Here is a 19364-nt window from a genome sequence, read left to right as displayed (position 1 = left end):
CTCTTAAACTGTTGACGGATCGCGCGGGCCCGCCATGCGGCTAATAGACGCGGGAGTTTACGGTGCGAAATCGCGTCGTTACACGCTGCTGTCCGGCCCGTGTCTTTACAGCGTCGTCATCATTCACGTCAGTAACCGCCGTGCGCGGTACAGACACAGACTAGGCAAGGCGCGCCGCCCGGAGGGGCTGGGATACACAGTCTGTATCTGTATTAGTATAGCCGGTACAACCGCCCTTCGGTGTACATGTAACACACCAGCTTCTGTATCTTTATAGCCGGTGCAACCACCCTTCAGCGTAACACACCAGCCTCTGCATCTGCATCTGTATCAGTATAGCCGGTACAAACGCTCTTCGGTGTAACACACCAGCTTCGCAGGCAGTCGCTCCTTTCGCTGGTGTATCGACAGACTGTCATGACCTGACGTGGCGGGGACTACAGACATGGGGTTTAAATAGAGTGGTATACTATCTGACCCTCGCTGGGATGCCCGAACATCGGAAACGAAGCCCAGCCAAGAAGAAGAAGAAGAATACTATCTGACCAATTTAAGCGGCAACTCAGCTCAGCTGGTTTCCCTGTAAAGAAATGGGAAAGTGTAGCCTCCGAAAGAAATGCCTGGTGGAGAGCAGCGTCCAGAAGAGGTGCTGAAGAGCGGGAGATAAAGCCCTAAGAGAGGCCGCTGAGGAAAGGAGAAGGCGCGGGAAAGCTGCAGCTACCAAGTCATCACCTGCACTGTGATTCACATGTCAATCCTGCCATAGGACTTGCAGGTCAAGGATCGAGCTGCACAGCCACATGAAGGCCTGTAGCAGAGGACAACCTTCCTAGAATCTTTGCACACGAAGAATCAGCCAGCCATCATCATCACTACTATCTGAGGACTCTTTAATGGGTTCCTGACTGTGCTTTTCGTCAAAGCCAACTATCGGTCAGTCGGCGAAGCTGCTTCCGCGTACGTACCTGCCAAGAACCGGGCAGTACCTGCCAAGAATCGGGCAGTACAGCCACATGAAGGCCTGTAGCAGAGGACAACCTTCCTAGAATCTTTGCACACGAAGAATCAGCCAGCCATCATCATCACTACTATCTGAGGACTCTTTAATGGGTTCCTGACTGTGCTTTTCGTCAAAGCCAACTATAGGTCAGTCGGCGAAGCTGCTTCCGCGTACGTACCTGCCATGGGCCAGGATTGGGACCCGCCTGGAAGGTAGCCATGCTTACGTATACATATTGCTTCGGTTAACGTTGGGGCTTGTGGATAATGTAAAAGGGATACCGGTATAGATGTATCTCGTACTGTAGTCGAGAGGCCCAAGATAATGATTTTCAACTGCATGCCTCAAAACTGCATTTTAAAGTCATCTAGTAATACAGAATCTGTTTTTTTTTACATAAGGTGTACTCTCCAAGCAGAGCTTCAGGTTTTGTCTTATATTTGGCGTGTTATTACCTTCGCAAAGAAGGTTATGTTTTCGGGAGCGTTGGTGCGTGTGTGTATGTGTGTCTGTCTGTGTGTGTCTGTAAACACGATAACTCGAGAAGGCTTAAATGGATTGTCTTGATATTTGGTAGGTATGTAGGTCTTGATCAAGTTGATGATACCTAGAAATGATAAGATTTTGGCCCCCCCTAGCGGCTTGTTATGGTACTGCAGCGGAACTTCCGGTTTTTATATTATCTAGACATGCTAGGGGCATGAAATTTGGATGCTACGTAGCTCTTGTACTGGGTAGAGCATGGCAAACATTATCTCTTAGCATAATAAACTTGATTGAGGTTAGTGTAAGTGTAATCACCATTGTATGTGTGCTATGTTTGTAAAGCACACTGTATGTGTGCTTTACAAACAATTGGACATTAACGTTTGTATTTCTGTTCGTTGGCCCGTAACTGTCAATCTCCAGTCTCTTTGACTATAAAAATAAATCCCAACTTTGGTGTACAAAGGATGCATTGTAACGTGTTACGTGTTGTTATGAGAAGGTCCTGCCGCTACATCCTGTGCTCCACGAAAAGCCACAAAACTGTGACGAACAAGTCACGGTTCTGACAACACACAGTTGTTTAAACAAGTCAACAACTTTATCGTCACCACTGAACAATTTATCTACTGATTTTCCTCAAATTTCCAAATTTTCTGTAAATCTTGCTGTATATATGCCGAACGTGTCACTTCGTCATGGGACATGGGTTAGGGGTTTCGGGGTTTCTTGCGTTTTTAGAAGTTCTATCTTACTGTATCATCTGCCTTTACATAATATTTTATTCCAACACACCTCAATAGTAATAGTATGTAAGTTTATCATGCTTCTAAATTTGTATTTTTATCATTACTTCACTGTTATGTGTTCTTTTTATTTATTTGTATCTACACTGTATTTGTTTAGTGGTGGCGCTTAGATACGTTTTGCAAACTTGCGTACGCTCCCACTATGTCTGTAGTAGTAGTTCACTGTATTCTGCTGCTGCAGTAGCTCTGCATCCTGCAGCATCAATCAGTCTTTCTTCAGTTCTCTCCACTTTGTCCTGTTCATCGCGAGCCTCCTGAGCTCCTGGAGTTTTCTTTCTGACCGCAATGGTCCTAGTCCTCTTTCCTTGAGGTCTGCCCTCAGCAGACTTAGTAGGTTACTGCAGTGCCTTCCCTTTCTGGGTCTGTAAGTATTAGATCCTACCAGGGCGAAGGTCAAGGCTTGCTGTGCAGGTGTATCTGTCGGCATTCTTAGAATGTGTCCGAACATGGTCCATCTGGCACATTTCACTTTAGTTGACAACGGGCCTGTATTGCACAGTTTGTACAGTGCTTTGTTTGAGATTAGACTGTTTGGCCATCGATGTCCTGTGATTGTTCTTAGATGTTTCCGGTGGCAGGCATCTAGCTTGTCTATTGCTGTCTGTGGTGCTGCCCAACTGTTGCAGTTGTAGAGCATGATTGACACGCAGGTGGCGTTGTACAGTTGCAGTTTCTTTTTTAATGGAATTTTTGATCGTCGAATCCATATTTTCCAGAGGGACTTAAACGCTATGTTGCCCATGGTGCACCGTGCTGCTATGTCAGATGAGCTGCAGAGGAGGGAGCCTAGGATTTTACTCTTTCTCCATTCCTCGTTGCCACGGAGTGGTTGTTCATTCTCATCTTTTTCCAGTGTGTCTGCCAAGTAAACATGGGTAAATTCTGTCTTGGCTTCATTCATAAATAGATGTGAGTCTCTCAGATTGTTAGCAGCTACCGGCAGTAGTCCTTCTAACGTGTCTCTTTCCTCGTCGATAAAATCGACATCGTCTGCATATTCCATTTCCAATGGCAAGCCAAGTGGTGATATTGGAGGGTTGGGTCTTGTAGAGTACCTCCTGACTGTGGAAAGTGCAGATGCTAAGTAGCAGGTGAACAGTACGGGGGAAAGACTGTCACCTTGTGGGGACCCTATTGTTGTTTCGAAGTCAGCTGAGTAAGTTAATCCGACACGGACTATGTCTGTATTGTATTGTATTGTATTGTCTCTTCACCTGAATAATAATAATAATAAAACAAGTCACGGCGTACTGCCCGGGTTTGACTCCACGCCCTAGGCTGTACCACTGAAAAAATAAACAACCGTAATTTTAAGATCATTAAATACCAATCGTACACTCACGTAAGTTACAGTAAACTACAAATTCTAACTTAGGAACATATCCACTGCACGCATGGGGGGGGGGCAGTTATAGTTTTGCAAATGCCAAACGAATGTAGTAATAAAAACTGTGTTCCCCACATTGGTAATGTTCTAACCCTTGTTCAGGTCCAAGTCCCCCACCCTTGCCACGCAAACAGTCCAACAAGTTATTCAGTGTAAGTGACTGAACTTTACAGGACGAGTGTATAACAGTTCCATATCAGACAGGTGAGTCTAGTGGGAAATAACCAGCTGGCTTTATTTTATTTTTTATTTCATTTTATGACGATTTACTACATTTGTGGAAGGATTGACATAACAGGTAAATATCTCCTCTTCAAGATGTCAAACTTGAGACCAGACTGTAAGGTTTGAACTACTCACACCGGAAAGGTCCCCTACTCTTTTCGATAAGTGTGGTGGGTTCTTTAACGTGCGTGGGGTGTGGCTCTCCAGAACACGAGACCTCCATTTAACATTCTATCCGAGGGACGTCCCTAGCCGAAGCTAGGTACTCATTCACAGTAAAGTAGGGTGAGGAAAGTCGTGTAAATTGCCTTTCCCAAGGGCATAAGATCGGTGGCACCGGGCAGGATTCGAACCCGGGACCTCTTGAACAATGTGCCAGAACTCTTCCGTTCAGTAGCGCGTGGGTTAAACCCAAAAGTTGCGTGCTATTCTGTTGAATCCGGGCCCTTTTATTTCTCTACGTTGTTCACCAATATGTTTGTAAACTTGTTATAGAATAACCCATTTCTACCTGACCTTTTTTTAGCCTTCGTAGCAGGCTTATAGAACTGGGGGTTTGGTGGTCTTCGGCTGTTTTCTGATTAGCCCAGTTCTAACGGGGGTAAATCAACCAGGCCAGCTATGTTGTCTACGTGCAGTCAGAAAATAGCACATAAAAGCTCTAAAAGACCATGAAGACCCCCAAAACTACCAGTTTTTGGCATGCTTTGGAGGCGGACCTTTCTTGGTGTGGTGATGATATTTTTTAAATCTATTTTCATGCGTCTCCGGTTCAAGAATACAGTTGCCATAGTTTGATTTTACAAGTTCAACGCGTCAGATTAATCGTTTTGCAGACACATTCATCTGTTTGTCAAGAACGTCTTTGTTCGTTTGTTTGTTTCGTATAACCGGAAAAGCGCCTTTAGGCGTAACACACCAGTTTTGTACATGTGCGTACAAGCTGCGTAAGACCGGACTGTAAGGTTTGAACCACTCACACCGGGAAGGTCCCCTACTCTTTTCGAGAAGTGCGGTGGGTTCTTTAACGTGCGTGGGGTGTGGCTCTCCCCAAACACGGGACCTCCATTTAACGTCCTATCCGAGGGACGTCCCTAACCGAAGCTAGGTACTCATTTACACCTGAGTGAAGTGAGGAAAGTCATGTCTTGAAGTTTTATTAGTCAGCAAGTCTGCAAATTATCAAATCCCTGTGTATCAGGGGACTAACCTCGCCCACACGACCACACACATATGTATCATTCGTGGTCCGTCGCTGAATATTTCCCCTGAACAAAACAGGATCTCCGCATGGGTAGTTCAACAGAAGGCAGAGTTTTTGGTCATGGATACGACAAAATACAAACAAACTGCTCTACTATAGTACTAACAACATTATCTCAGCTGTTGGTCTAGTGATTGTATCGTACAGCCATCACTGGAACGCCTACAACTGCTGTGTTCGACGAAAACTTGCACGCGGCCTGACAACATTCATGTACCGATAAGCTTACATTAGGTAATAACCGTAACACTTCACAACTGTAAATTTGAATATATTTACATAGGCTTTTATAAATGTGAAGAATCCGTAATTCCGTATTGTGCTTGTAAATAGTGCAACTGAATTCTTGTTAATAATACATACAACACCATGTAGGAAAACCCAGACAATGTAATGCATAAAAAGTAGTGGGCATTTCTTTTTCACGAAGTTCCGGGCGAGTGGTGTTGCAGATAACACGGTTACAATGCTACCATTCCACTAAAATCTAGCCTCCACCGGGCCTTTCTACGGGAATACGGATCGTAGAACACGGATCGTATAATTGGCCAAGGGGGTCCGGCCGCGGGGAGGTGGAAGTTTCTTTCCCTCCGAAGAGGCCAGGCAAACCTACAAGGCGGCCAAACTCCCTTGGCAATTATTCTCCTATATATAGCCAGCGTAGTTAGTCTGGTAGAGACTACTAAAACCCTCCTTTGTGCACTAAATTCCTGTACTCGGACAGACAGCATCTGTATCTGTATCTGTATAGCCGGTATAACCGCCTTTCGGCGTAACACACCAGCTTATCGATATATATGGATAGTTTTACAGCAGTCAATATCCGATACTTTCGAAGAGTAATCTTGATTCTATTTCTACCATGATACTCCCATTTGTAGAGAATCCGTATGGTACAGTTCGAATGAAATCTTCTTTTGCCCTGATTAAATACCACACAAGAAAACCCACAAAACCCTGCAATCCTACTTCAGATTGCCTTGCAGACGACGTAGCGTAACGTTATCTCTCCTGACCATACGCAGAATTCATGTCTTTTTCCTTGAAGTTCGTGGCCGAGCCGTATGGCAAATAATGGGAGAGTGTCTGTGGGGCATCCTTTTATGGCTACAAATATATACGGGTGCATACCGGATAGTCTTACAGCAGACAATAACGGACACTTTCGACAAGTACACTTGATGCTATTTCTGCCATGATATTTCTATTTGTTTTTTAATGTAAAGAATCCGTATGGAATTGTGTATTTAATGTAGAGAATTCGTATCGTACAGTTCGAATGAAATCTTCTTTTGCTCTGATTAAATACCACACAAGAAAACCCACAAAATCCTGCAATCCTACTTTAGATTGCCTTGCAGGCGATGTGGCATATTTCTTCTGGCCATACGCAGAATGCATCTCTTTTCTCTTTAAGTTCATGGCCGAGTCGTATGGCAAATAATGGCAAAGTGTCTGTGGGGCATCCTTTTATGACTACAAATGTATACGGGTGCATACCAGATAGTCTTACAGCAGACAATAACGGACACTTTCGACAAGTAATCTTGATTCTATTTCTGCCATGGTACTCCCATTTGCTTTTTAAAGTAGACAATCCGTATTGCATTGTGTATTTAATGTAGAGAATCCGTATGGTACAGTTCGACTGAAATCTGCTTTTGCTCTGATTGAATACCACACATGGGAACCCATAAAACCCTGCAATCCTACTTTAGATTGCCTTGCAGGCGATGTGGCATATCTCTCCTGACCATACGCAGAATGCATTTATTTTTCCTTGAAGTTCATGGCCGAGTCGTATGGCAAATAATGGCAAAGTGTCTGTGGGGCATCGTTTTATGACTACAAATGTATACGGGTGCATACGGGGGCTTTTATTTGCCATATGTTTGTCTAGAGCCATCCTTAACGGTGCTTTGAGAGTTACAGAGAGGCAAGCATGGCAAACATCTTGAGCTCTAATTTGTGGAGATGAGGGCTGCACATGTGTCGGTGTGGGGAGATAAAGTTGAGGTATTCTGTGGGCCATGATTGGCTATAAGGCCATGACATCCATTCTGAAAACCGTCTGGTCTGACTACTGAAAAAAGGGTTTGAAGTTTACTCTGTGTACGCATCTTTTCTGTTGTCGTGACGACATCAGATGTTTTAACACTGATTTCTGGTGAAAGCTTCCAATGCCTTCTTTTTTAAAAAGAAGGCCATCTTGCATTGTAGATGTTTTTGCAGTTAATTATGACTTCATGATAAACGTTCACCTATCATCTTAAAATTATCTCATTTCTTTAAGCTAACCATGGCTTAGATGAGTCCAGTGTTGTTATTCTGTTGACTAGTGCTAGTAGAACCTTTGTTATCTCAGCATTCCAAATTACTTTCATAAAAACCAAAAGGCATGCATTACAAGGGGACGCTCTATGGCGATTCATTGTGATGTTTTTTTTTTTTCAGCTAACCATGCTTCGAAGAGTCTGACGAATGTATATCCGGTGAAGCACTATTGGTAGCTACTATGCTGTCTCAGTCTTACCCATTTGTTTCACAAACACTCCAATGTAATTTTTTGTTTTCGTTATTCAAACAATTCATGACAACACATGGTGACGGCACACATGTTTTTTTCAACTTATTTTATGCCACCACCAACGCAGAGGACAAATACAGGACAGGACAAGACAATACTCATTTTCATCTGCGTTAAGTGAGGAAAGTCGTGTGAAGTGTCTTTCCCAACGGCACGAGATAGGTGGCATGCCGGGACTCGAACCCGGGACCTCTTGGTTCTGAGTTGAACACTTTCAAGTTACGCCACACGACCCACAATTCAAAACAGTTTCCTTGTAATGTTTTCTAGCTGACCATGACTTCGAAGGTACTGGCGAATGTATTCCCGGCGAAACATTTTATGTATATTGGAATACGTATATGTACCACATCTTAAAACCACATTCCTCATGGCGTTTTGCAGCTAATCATGGCTTCGAAGAGTCTGCCGATCATCGCGGTGCTGCTGCTGACTCAGACGGTGGTCCGACTGTCCGCCCGCGGCATCCCGACTCCCATGGCCACGGGCACCGCCGCTCCCACCGGCGAAATCAACGGCATCAGCATCTTCGCAACCGCCGTCATGGTAAGCTTAAGGGCCCGGGCACATGCATGCCTTTTTTTATAATGTGCTATAGTATAGTGAGCAATACCCACTTGATTGTACATACACATGGTAAGAAACAATTTAGTGGGCAATCAATGGCTCATAGCTGCAAAGTGTTCTCAATTACAATTGTTGTTGTATTCAGAACCGTGCTTTATCCAGAAGCATGCCCAAGTACGGTTCTGGATAGTCCACGCGTATCTAGAACCACCTGGCACCGTGCTTTATCCAGAACCATGCTCAAGTAAGGTTCAGGATAGAGAATCTTGCTTGAGGAAAATCTAACTTATTGCATAGGTGAAGACCATCAAGAACCGCGCCTGATTAGACATACAACTAAATAGACAAGGTTTTGGATACAGGTCGGTCACATACATTGTAACTGGAGGCATTCTTGGGCCAATCGTGAATGTGTTGTGAAAAATTCAGATGTCTTGTTACGAAAAAAGGCTGTCGTAGATCCTGGTCGGCAGTTGTTTCTTTCTCAGTCTGCTTGAAAATCAAGATCTTACGACGATCTATAGACAAATGTGACCCTGTGGTAACCAAAAGTTTCAAGAGTGCTTTATTGGTTTGTCATGGTTATAACTGAATAAAACGAATGCAAATTAATGCATCTACATGTTCACAAGTTTAGGAGTAACGTTGAAATATTCCACACAGGTGTAGCACTAAAGACTGATGCATGGCATTCTGCACTTGACAATATATTTCCCGATGATAATCATAATCAATGATATCTGATATTCCCCGATACCAATACTAACAACCATGTTGAAAGCCCTTTCATGTGGATATATGTCTGATAAGAAATGACAATGAATGTTTGATGAATTCGGAATGAAGGCAGTGAGGACGAATGACTTCCATAATGAAGGCGAGTTGTCAAGCTTAGGTACGGCCTAGAGAAAGTAAGCTGTTATGACAGTCGGATTGGTACAAATACTCGGATACATTTTTGATGATCTTTGATACTCTTTTGATGGCGTTTTCTATTTGGCTCTAACAAACTAGAACATCACTAAAACTCATCATCATTAATGGGACATATTGTAGCAAGTAAAGCAAAATACAAAACTCCTTCGCAGCTGCCTCCGCAATGGCAGTGTTACGGAGTATTAAGCTTAAGTTTCAAACTTCGAACTTGGACAGCAACCTGTGGATGTCGCAAGGTTGGCTCCTAGATATGCAGGGCTCACTCAACAAAAATGTCGGATTTACCAATAGCTACAGTTACACAAAGAAGAACTATACTGATGACATCGTTGCCTAAATCAACACTTTCCCGACATTTATCGTCATTGGTAAATCGTCGTTTCCCACAGTGATATACATGGCGTCACGTACGTCTTCCAAACTGTTTTTGACCAATTACAGGAGGACGACCTCATGACGACTCCCGTCAGTCTGTACGACGAGGAGCCACCATTTTGAATCTCTCCAAGATGGCGACACGTACACCCAATACTTACGACGTCCCACTGTTTTTGACCAATCACAAGACAATACATTTGACGTCAATCTTTTTGCCCAATCGCAGAAGGACGAGCGCATGGCGACACCCTCGGCCCGCCTGTACAACGAGGAGCCCGCCGTGCGACAGGAGAACATGACAATGTTTTGACCAATCACAGGAAGACAATACATTGACGTCACACTGTTTAGACAAATCACAGGACAATAATTATAACGTCACACTGTTTTGCCCAATCACAGGAGGACGAGCGCATGACGACACCCTCGGCCCGCCTGTATGACGAGGAGCCCGCCGTGCGACAGGAGAACATCTACACCGGCCCCACGCAGGATATCCTGGAGGACCTGCTGGAGAACTACTCCATGGACCTGCGCCCCGGCATCGGAGGTTCGTTGGTTTGCTTTTTTTACTATCTCCATCAGTGCGTGAATAGTTTCATCAGGTTGGTAAGTCACTGAGTAAAGAGACTCTTTTTTTCACAACCAAGGTTTTCCGGTTGTGAAAAAAAGTGTCTCTTTACTCTATCTCCATCAGTGTTACATAATTTCATTAATGTCACACTATTCGTCCTATGCAAGTATGCGAGAGGATCTAAGGTCTAAGGTGTACGTAAGGTCTTCCGGAAGTTCGCAAGGGTAAATCACCGTCAAGCTAATACGACCAGGTGATTTGTAGTGAATCACCAACTTTCAGACAACAGAATTTGAACTGTCACACAGCGAATTGTGTTCTTTTTGGAAGTTGTGGTGGGTTCTTTAACGTACGTGGGCTGTGGCTCTTCCCAAATACGGGGCCTTCATTTAACGTCCCATCGATCCGACAGACGTCCCTAACAAAAGCTAGGTACTCATTTCAAAGACGTAAAAAGTGCATTTCCCAAGGGTAGAACCGCCAAGAAGAACCAGAACAGAACATGCCAACTAGAACAGGCGGCAACTTTCTCGCCCGAAGCATATCTGACCAGACCTCATTCCTGTTCATATCACGATCAAGTCGTCAATATCTCATCCGTCCCTCATAAGACAGCATCGATAAAACCCAATGTACCCGTCAGTAGTCTTTCCGCCTGTTTCGCAGAGAAGTATCGACGAGGCTTCCTTGTTTAACAAGCTCTGGTATCGACCAGCCTGTGGAAGCGCTGACGGGCATATAAGATTGCAATTTTGCTGTCCATAGGGGCATGAGAGGATATGGAGTCTGGACTTTCGTGTTCTTGAGAACCAGGCCTCTGTTTCCTTGTTTAACAAGATCTTGTATCGACCAGGTTGTAGACCCGCTGACGGGCATATAAGATTGCAATATTGCTGTCCTCTGGGACATGATGATGGCTGGATACATGTCCTATGATATAGTCTGGACTGTTGTGTTATTGGTTGACCTCAAAAGGAGAGGTATACCCCGACATTGTCCCAGTTTCCTTTTGTTTATCAAGCTCTTGTATCGACCAGCCTGTGGAACCGCTGACGGGCATATAAGATTGCAACTCTGTTGTCCATAGGGACATGATGCATGTAGTCTACACTTTTGTGTTATTGGTTGAGCTCGTACTTGTACTAGATGTCCAGAAAGGAGGGCCATGCCTCCGACCTGGTCTCGGTTTCCTTGTTTAACAACCTATCGACCAACCTGTAGAAACGTTGTCGGGTATATAAGATTGCAATTCTGCCGTCCACTGGGACATGATGATGTTTTGATACAGGTTGCCTGGACTTTTGTGTTATTGGTTGACCTCGTACTTGTAGCAGCTGTCCAGAAAGGGGAGCTATGCTCCCGTCATGGACACGGTTTCCTTGTTCAACAAGGCATTGTATTGACCAGCCTGTAGAGTGGAAACGTTCACGGGTGAAGGACATTGTAATTCTGCTGTCTACAGGGACATGATGAGGGGATACAAGCAGTCTGGACTTTTGTGTTATTGGTCTACCTCGTACTTGTAGCAGCTGTCCAGACGGGGAGAGTCATGCCCCCGACATTGTCCCAGTTTCCTTGTTTAACAAGCTCTTGTATCGACCAAACTGTGGAAACGCTGACGGACATATGAGATTGCAATTCTGTCGTCCATAGGGACATGATGAGGGGATTCATTTAGCCTTGGCTTTGTGTTATTGGTTGACCTCGTGCTTGTAGTGGTTGTCCAGAAAGGAGAGCCGTAACTCCAGTCAAGGGCACGGTCTTCTTGTTCAACAAGGCATTGTATCGACCACCCTGTACTGTGGAACCCTGTAGCAGATTGCAGCGTGTATGCTCCAATCCAGAGGGACAGAAATACTGTGAAGTCCTGATTTTATCTTATTGTTTTGTATTGTGCTCATGGATATTGATAAAATAGAAACATACATCGAGTAAGTCAAAAGAAACTTGTCAATAAGTTTATGAGTTTTAGACCCCAGTGGGTATATAAGATTGTAATACAAATTGTCTATACTTTTGTGTTATTGGTTGACCTCGTTCTTGTAGTAGCTGTCCAAAAATGAGAGCCATGCCTCCCGTCATGGACATGGTTTCCTTGTTCAACAAGCCTTTCACGAGCTGTAGGACCACTGACGGGTATATAAGATTGCAATTCTGGTGTCGACAGGGACATTATTATATACAGATGTAGATGATAACTTTATTGCACATCAATTGTACAGGATGCAAAGTATGGCAAATACTGGTAAATAACTACGATTCCATAAGGCTATCTTACCTAGTGTGTGGCTAGTATGAGATGGAAATGAGCGCTTACCATCATTGGAGGGATTTCCAACGCACAGACATTATTTGATATACATCCCTTTGTACACCAAGCAGGAGTTGTCAATTAATTAATGGGAAGGATGTGGTCTTAATATTCTTCCACCGTTTGTACTTAGTAGGTCTGATAATATAATTCAGGGTAACAAACTTAAGTTTTTAAATAGATTTGGCTTTCATCAGCAGAGCACGGAAATTTGGAATGGCCTCAGGATAATCTTGTTTTGGAAGAAATTCTATATGAAATTGCATTCCTGGTCGAAGTGCTTCAAAGGGACCTTCTAAGACGACTTTATTGTGCATCATTTAATTTTGTCCGTCTCAGCAAGACGCAATGTATTTCATATTGAGCTTCTCCTAACCAAAGTATGAATGAATCAGGAACAGCCGTCCAAACTCCTCTGTGTAAACCGTAATGGCATAAAGCATGAAATCTGCCTCGGGTCAACCAAGGCGCCCCTTTACTCCCTGGAACTGACGAACTTGTTACTGGTTTATTGATCATCAAAGTACCGAAGCGGAACTTACGCAGCAGTTTCCTACCGCTGCCGGGGATTAAGTATGTACAAGACGTCTTCCTGTCACACAAGACAGTGTCTTCTTTAAAGGCATCAAGGCAGAAAAACTGGAAATATCCTGAATAAGGCAATGTTCGTGATATTGACACATACTGCTCCACATTAGCTCATTTGAGTTTTATTAATTATAGCATTTCATACTTTGGGCATTTAAAACTACAGAAACAAGCTCCAAGATGAGTCCTTTATTTTCTGGGTGGTATCCTAAAAATCAGCCCAGGGTCCTTCCAGTAACCATTTTCTGTCAGAATGTTGGAAATCTTTGCTCCATGAGGGTCAATGTACATTGGGACAGTGTGGTTTCAACTCAGTATGTAGATAAATGGCTAGAATATTGGTTTTGAAAAATTGGGTTTCCGAGCCCTGAAAACTGCACTGGGGATTAAGTATGCACAGGATGTCTTCCTGTCACACAAGACAGTGTCTTCTTTAAGACTCTTCATGCTTCTGGCGACTGGTCGATACTTGGGCAGCCCCAAAGGCAACAAGGCAATTAACTTCTGTGCTCTTCTGGCACGGGTTATTGTAGAATAACGTCTGCTAAAGATTTTTGGGACAATAATTCTTCCGAGTTGTGATCTATTTCCCGACTGGACCAATGTCTGAATATAACTTTGTCGCTGCGAGTTACACTGCGAGGGTGAACAGGAAACACAGTACAAACCAAAATGAAAGCATCAAGGAGAAGCTTCACTTTTATAAAGCTCTAAAATTAGTAATGTTTCCTTGACTTTTTGTACATTTAAGGACAACATATTGTCTTGACTGTTTTTGTTTGTTTGTCTGTCTATTTGTCTGTAGGGAAGAAATGATAGTCAAAATTAGTTCAGATTGATTAGTTTTAGGCATTGCCTTCTGGACCGAACCCCTCTCTTTGATTAAGTGCTAAAGATGTGGCTCTCCACGAACATGGGGGCTCTCTGAATTCTCCTGTCCCTTTTCATTAACCATTGCCATGCAATCAATCTATTGGAATGTTGATGGAATTTAGAAGAAACTTTGGGAACGTGTTTGCTTTTAACCAGATTTTACATTCGCCAACAGGACACAGGAATTTGGAATTGCCTTGGAATAATCTTGTTTAAGCGAAAATCCGCTTTGAAATTGCATTTTCTAGCAAAGAGAATGAAAGGAATGGCAAATAGGTTCCCTACTCACGATCAATAAGTACGCATAAACTGGATTTGAGAGATTGTACTAAGAGCATTTTTAAGATACTTTCATCATGCCCGATGTCTGTTGTCCATTCCGTAAGACAATTTTCCGGTCATTTCGGATCCCGTCGACCTTTTAACTCTTAAGATCGATATGGAGAACCCGGGCGGCGATCGGGTTGACCCAGAAAATTGGGGCTGCGTTAGAATGTTACCCCAGAAATTACACAATCAACTATTTCGTATTTCGCCGTGACTGATGGCCCAGAATTCGTGCTCGCCTCATGTAACAACCGGCCTTGTCGCTCTAAATCTAAAAAGTTGGGTCTAATAAAAAGTTTTTTTTAAACCGAGCCAGATTGGTATACGTAGAAACGTAATAATACAATTGAGCCTACCATCAACTTAGGACCTGTTAGCAAGAGTAAAATCATCTCTCTTGATTTAGCAGGGTACACTAATACCAACACATCGTAAGAAAAGGCTTTCTCAAGAATGGCTTGAACAGCTGTGTATCTGTATGCATACCTTGGAGATTACTAGTGCAGCTAGATTATTATGTTTACCTTGAATTTCGCAGAAGGAAAACATATTGTTTTTGCTAAGTTTATTCCTCTTCTTCTTCTTCCGTTCCAAACAAATAAGGTCAATGACCAGGACCATGCAGATGTCTGTTACCATGGTAACTAATGTTGGGTTGCAATAATGTTGCAAGTGCCATGCAGAACTGAGTTCAAGAGGGGCTGCATGGTCACCATATTTATGAATGCGTTTGAGTAGGAATAATAAGAACAGTAGTTTGTTGAGCTGGGCCATGTGAAGGTAAACATGACGCATTTGTTTTGCAAATGTTACCTTTATAGCTAATAACTCTCTTTAAATTAGATTTTTCCTTTAATGCAGTGGCCTTTGGGTACCGAGTACTGCCTATTATTGCCTACATTTCAACCTGATTCTATAATTTTAGAGAAACGAGAAACCTGATAGGAATTGTTAAAAGTCTAACAGAACCAGATCATTAGATCAATCGATTAATTGATTGATAGATCACTATGGCGAAGCTATAAAAAACGATTGGCAAAAACTAGTACGACAACTCATAAAACGTGAAGTGATTCCCAGTTATCGGTAATGTCTCCTAGTAAAATGGCCAAGAAGACGTGTGAGCGGCGCAATTTATTCCCTTTACGGGCCATTGAGATGCAGGATGTCGGAGACGCATCGTAAACGTTGTAAGGAGTTTGTGAAGTATGAATATTTATGGTATTGGAGGATTGAAAAGTTAACATGAAGAACCGCAGGATACAAATAGCACGATAAACATCGTAGGCAACCATGATAAAGTTGATGGTGTTGACAATGAAGTGAGAGATAGAAAACTGTGCCGTGCTTTCCTTACATGGGCCCTTGGAATTCTTATCCTTGGAACTTGCTTCATAATGATTTCTACCAACACAGATGAACTTTCAAGATAATATGCTTCCCTCTGCTGAAGTATGCTATCCTCGGCTTCCTGAATGTCAACCTTTACAAGTGCCTTTAGCCATTCATGCGCATGCCGTTTCCTTTGTGCCATTTTGGGCTGTTATTCTGCCTGCCAATCTTTCCCACCCCCGTGCTGCCAACCAATTCTGTCCAGACAAAGAGACACGCAAACCCACAGCTCAGCAACCCCAAAACAATACTACCGTACCCGGCAGAAAACCAACTCTGCAGCAAATAAAACTTTAACCAAATACAAGTAATTTTCAGTTATAACTTACAGCAACACCCTCAGGTAAGATAAACACACAGATGTGCCAGCGTCACAATTCACACACTTTACGGGCAAACGTGTGCCGTTTGATAGGACCTAGTAGGTGGATGATCGATGTATGTTTTATGAAGTAAAGTTGGTAAAAGTACATAATATTTATGGCATTGGAGGTTTGGAAGTGATGAAGTGCTTTCTTATGCAATCACGATAAAATAGAATATAACCATGTCGACACACCGAAGTTGACGATGTAGTAGGCGTTGTGGTCGTGAAAGCGAAGTTTGAAATTGAAAGCATATCTCTATATCAATGATTTATAGCAGCCAAAGACAGTGTCGCAACGATAGCAGCCAAAGGGCTGAAATGTCACCAGGACATTACATCAACTTAAAGTATTATCAAAGCACAACGTGAACAGTAATTTTAGCCGTTAAAAATTAATTTTGATTGTTGGAATTTTCCACAAAGTGGAAGGGAGGGCAAAACAGGTGCATACGCACCTTTACAAGTTGCCCTCCACATAACTTTTACATCATTACATAAAATATTTAAATGTAAACTGTAAAATCCATCTTCTTTGTCAACATTATGGACCGCTGATCTACTGCTTTGGTGATAAACAACTTGTGCTGCAATCATGATCAAATATAAGATAACGACATTGGCAGGAAAATTGAGCCAGATATCTGATTGTGCAGCGCACTCGTAAAAAGGGAATGTATTTAATTTCCAAGCAGATGTTTGTATATAAAATCGCAGCATTTTCTAGGTTTGAGTTTGTTCCACAAAGACGTTGGTAACAATTACTCAATCCAGCGGTTTCTTTTAAAGATAAGAAATCATAAACTGGAAGCCCTAGGTAGAATGAGTGTCATTGTATTAAAACAATTATTTCATTCTTCATTACATATGACAGAAAATAAAACAAGACATAATACATAAAAATTAGCCAGGAGGGTTAACATATTTCTATAACATTATGATAATAAAAAGAATGCATGATTTGTATTAAGAATGGGTGGATGAAACGCATGTCATTAACATAGAACATTAACATACGCCTTACTTCGTATGGTCATCTTTTTTTTCTTTTTACTGCTTGACAGAGTTATTTAGTTATTTATTTATTAAGATTTTCAGAGAAGAAACTGAGAGGAGTCAGCAACAGGATAGAATCCTTTAACAAAGCTGACTCCTCCAAACAAATAATCTTTTAAATAATAAATAATAACAACATGAATATGCACACAATACGGCAAGAAAATGCTACGATTTTGCCTTTCTGCCTCTGCTTGGAGATGAAATGCATAGCCATGCCAGCGGCACGGATATAGTCCAGATGGCGACCATCCCTCAACTACAGTTAATAATGTTAACAGCGTTCAGGGAAAGTCGATAGGAACGTGTTGGATTGTCCTGTGGCCACCACTCTAGTGTACACAGCTATACATTTTGCGATCTGCATTTTGGACGTTCATTTTAGACAGTATGGATCATATTGTTTATGTACTGATGACATTATGTTATATATGTTGGTGACGATAGCCCCTTTATGGTAAACATCCTCTCAAAGGCGTCCAGTGCAGTTTTTAGGGCTTGGAAACCCGATTTCTCAAAGTCAATATTCTAGTCACTTATCTACATACTGAGTTGAGTTGAAACTACACTGTCCCATTGTATATTGAACCACCCTCATGGAGCAAAAATATCCAAACTTCTAATGGAAAATGGTTACTGGAAGGGCCCTTTGTTGATTCTTAGGGTACCACCCATAAAATAAATTACTCATCTAGGGGCTTGTTTCTGCAGTTTTAAATGCCCAAAGTATGAAATGCTGGCTCAACTGTGCTAATGTGAAGTAGTATGTGTCAATGTCACAAAGACTGCCTCATTCAGAATCTTTCCATTTTTTCTGCCCTGAAATCGCATTGGTTCCCCTTAAGGTCCCGAACATACGCGCATATCCGACCATCAGTAGATCGATGTTTACCGACGGCCTGAGACCGCCGAGCTTCCGCTCAATATCTCTAATTTTGCTGAAACACGGAATATATGGCCCTCACGGTGTCCCTGCCGTTTTATAAACTGTACCGATGCGTGATGTGTAACCTGCGCACGTACAGCCGATACCGGACCCGCTGCCGTGTGTATTGACTTCTGTACATGGAAGACAGTGGATGCCAATCGTAAAATAATGGTCTTCATACCGTTACTATTGATGTTGACTTTGTCTTTTGTAAAGTCGTGAAATGCTTTCCTTTTAGTAGCAGAGAAAACAACGGTTACTGTAATTCACTTAATATTCACAGTAGCAAAATTTCACGCAACTATATGTTTGTCGGTGGCAGCAGGTGCAGAGAAAAGAAAGTCTAGGTATTATTTGTTAACTGTAATGATAAGTTCACGGTACAGAAGTGACAGTAAAAACAATGAACATAAAAGTACAGGGGAAAAAATCAGCAATTACAGTATTTCCCTTGCCTCTTGAATCCCCAGACATTACAGTTAATGCTACCCGCATGCAATAAAACAAGGTCTTCCTGCAATTGCCCTTAATTAAGCTAATTGCGTGCTCATTACAGGTAATATGAACCATCAGCGATAATGGCCCCGCGATGATTAAATCGAACCTGGACTTTAGATTAAACTTCCCCGAGCTATGATGGGATCAACGTAATTCCAGCGACATTGACAATTAATGATCGCAATTCTTTTGATGAATCAAGATGATTCTACTGGATTGGGAAGTAACATGCCGACAGCGTAACTGCTTCTGAATGGCTGTCATGGTTAGATGGATTTGTCCTTGGTCTCTATTGCCTTTTTTGTTTTCCCACACAAAAGCAAGAGTGAAGGGATCTGTTGTTGAATTACAATATGTGTTACTCCGTATGTGGGGCCCCCTTGGGTTCCCCTGAATCGGTGAGCCTGTATGATCACCCTCCAGTGTAACGCACTAGCGTGGCGGGCACGCTGTGGTGACTGTGTATTACGTACATAGCGACATTTTGCACCCATGTCATTTATATCTATACTATGTCATACAGTGTAGCGACTGACACGTTCATCTGTACATGAATCTGTATCTGTACATGAATCTGTATCTGATTGCAAATAAGGATCTCGAGTGATTGCCATACTGTGTAAGTTTAAATAAATTGTTAAATAATGAATATTTAGATAAAGTTTCTTAGATAATGTAAAAGAATAGATATATGTCCATGAGTAACTCCACAATTGCTCACTCTGATATATATATATATATATATATATATATATATATATATATATATATATATATATATATATATATATATATATATATATATATATATATA

General features: G+C 42.3%; 1 protein-coding gene across 1 annotated transcript in view; it reads left to right on the top strand.

The window, feature by feature from the left end:
• The window catches only part of LOC109486884 (gamma-aminobutyric acid receptor subunit gamma-3-like), a 79465-nt gene that overhangs the window by 56322 nt on the left and 3779 nt on the right, over window positions 1-19364 (top strand). Inside the window, exons 2-3 of the mRNA XM_019790790.1 lie at window positions 8143-8304; window positions 10042-10189. Coding sequence (XP_019646349.1) covers window positions 8143-8304; window positions 10042-10189 — 310 coding nt within the window. The remainder of the gene's footprint in view (window positions 1-8142; window positions 8305-10041; window positions 10190-19364) is intronic.

This window comes from Branchiostoma belcheri, unplaced genomic scaffold (assembly GCF_001625305.1).
Source record: "Branchiostoma belcheri isolate BF01 breed outbred unplaced genomic scaffold, Haploidv18h27 scaffold84, whole genome shotgun sequence".
NCBI classification, from domain to species: Eukaryota; Metazoa; Chordata; class Leptocardii; order Amphioxiformes; family Branchiostomatidae; genus Branchiostoma; species Branchiostoma belcheri.
The sequence above is the reverse complement of the archived record's forward strand: the minus strand, read 5'-3'. Positions and strand labels throughout refer to the sequence as shown.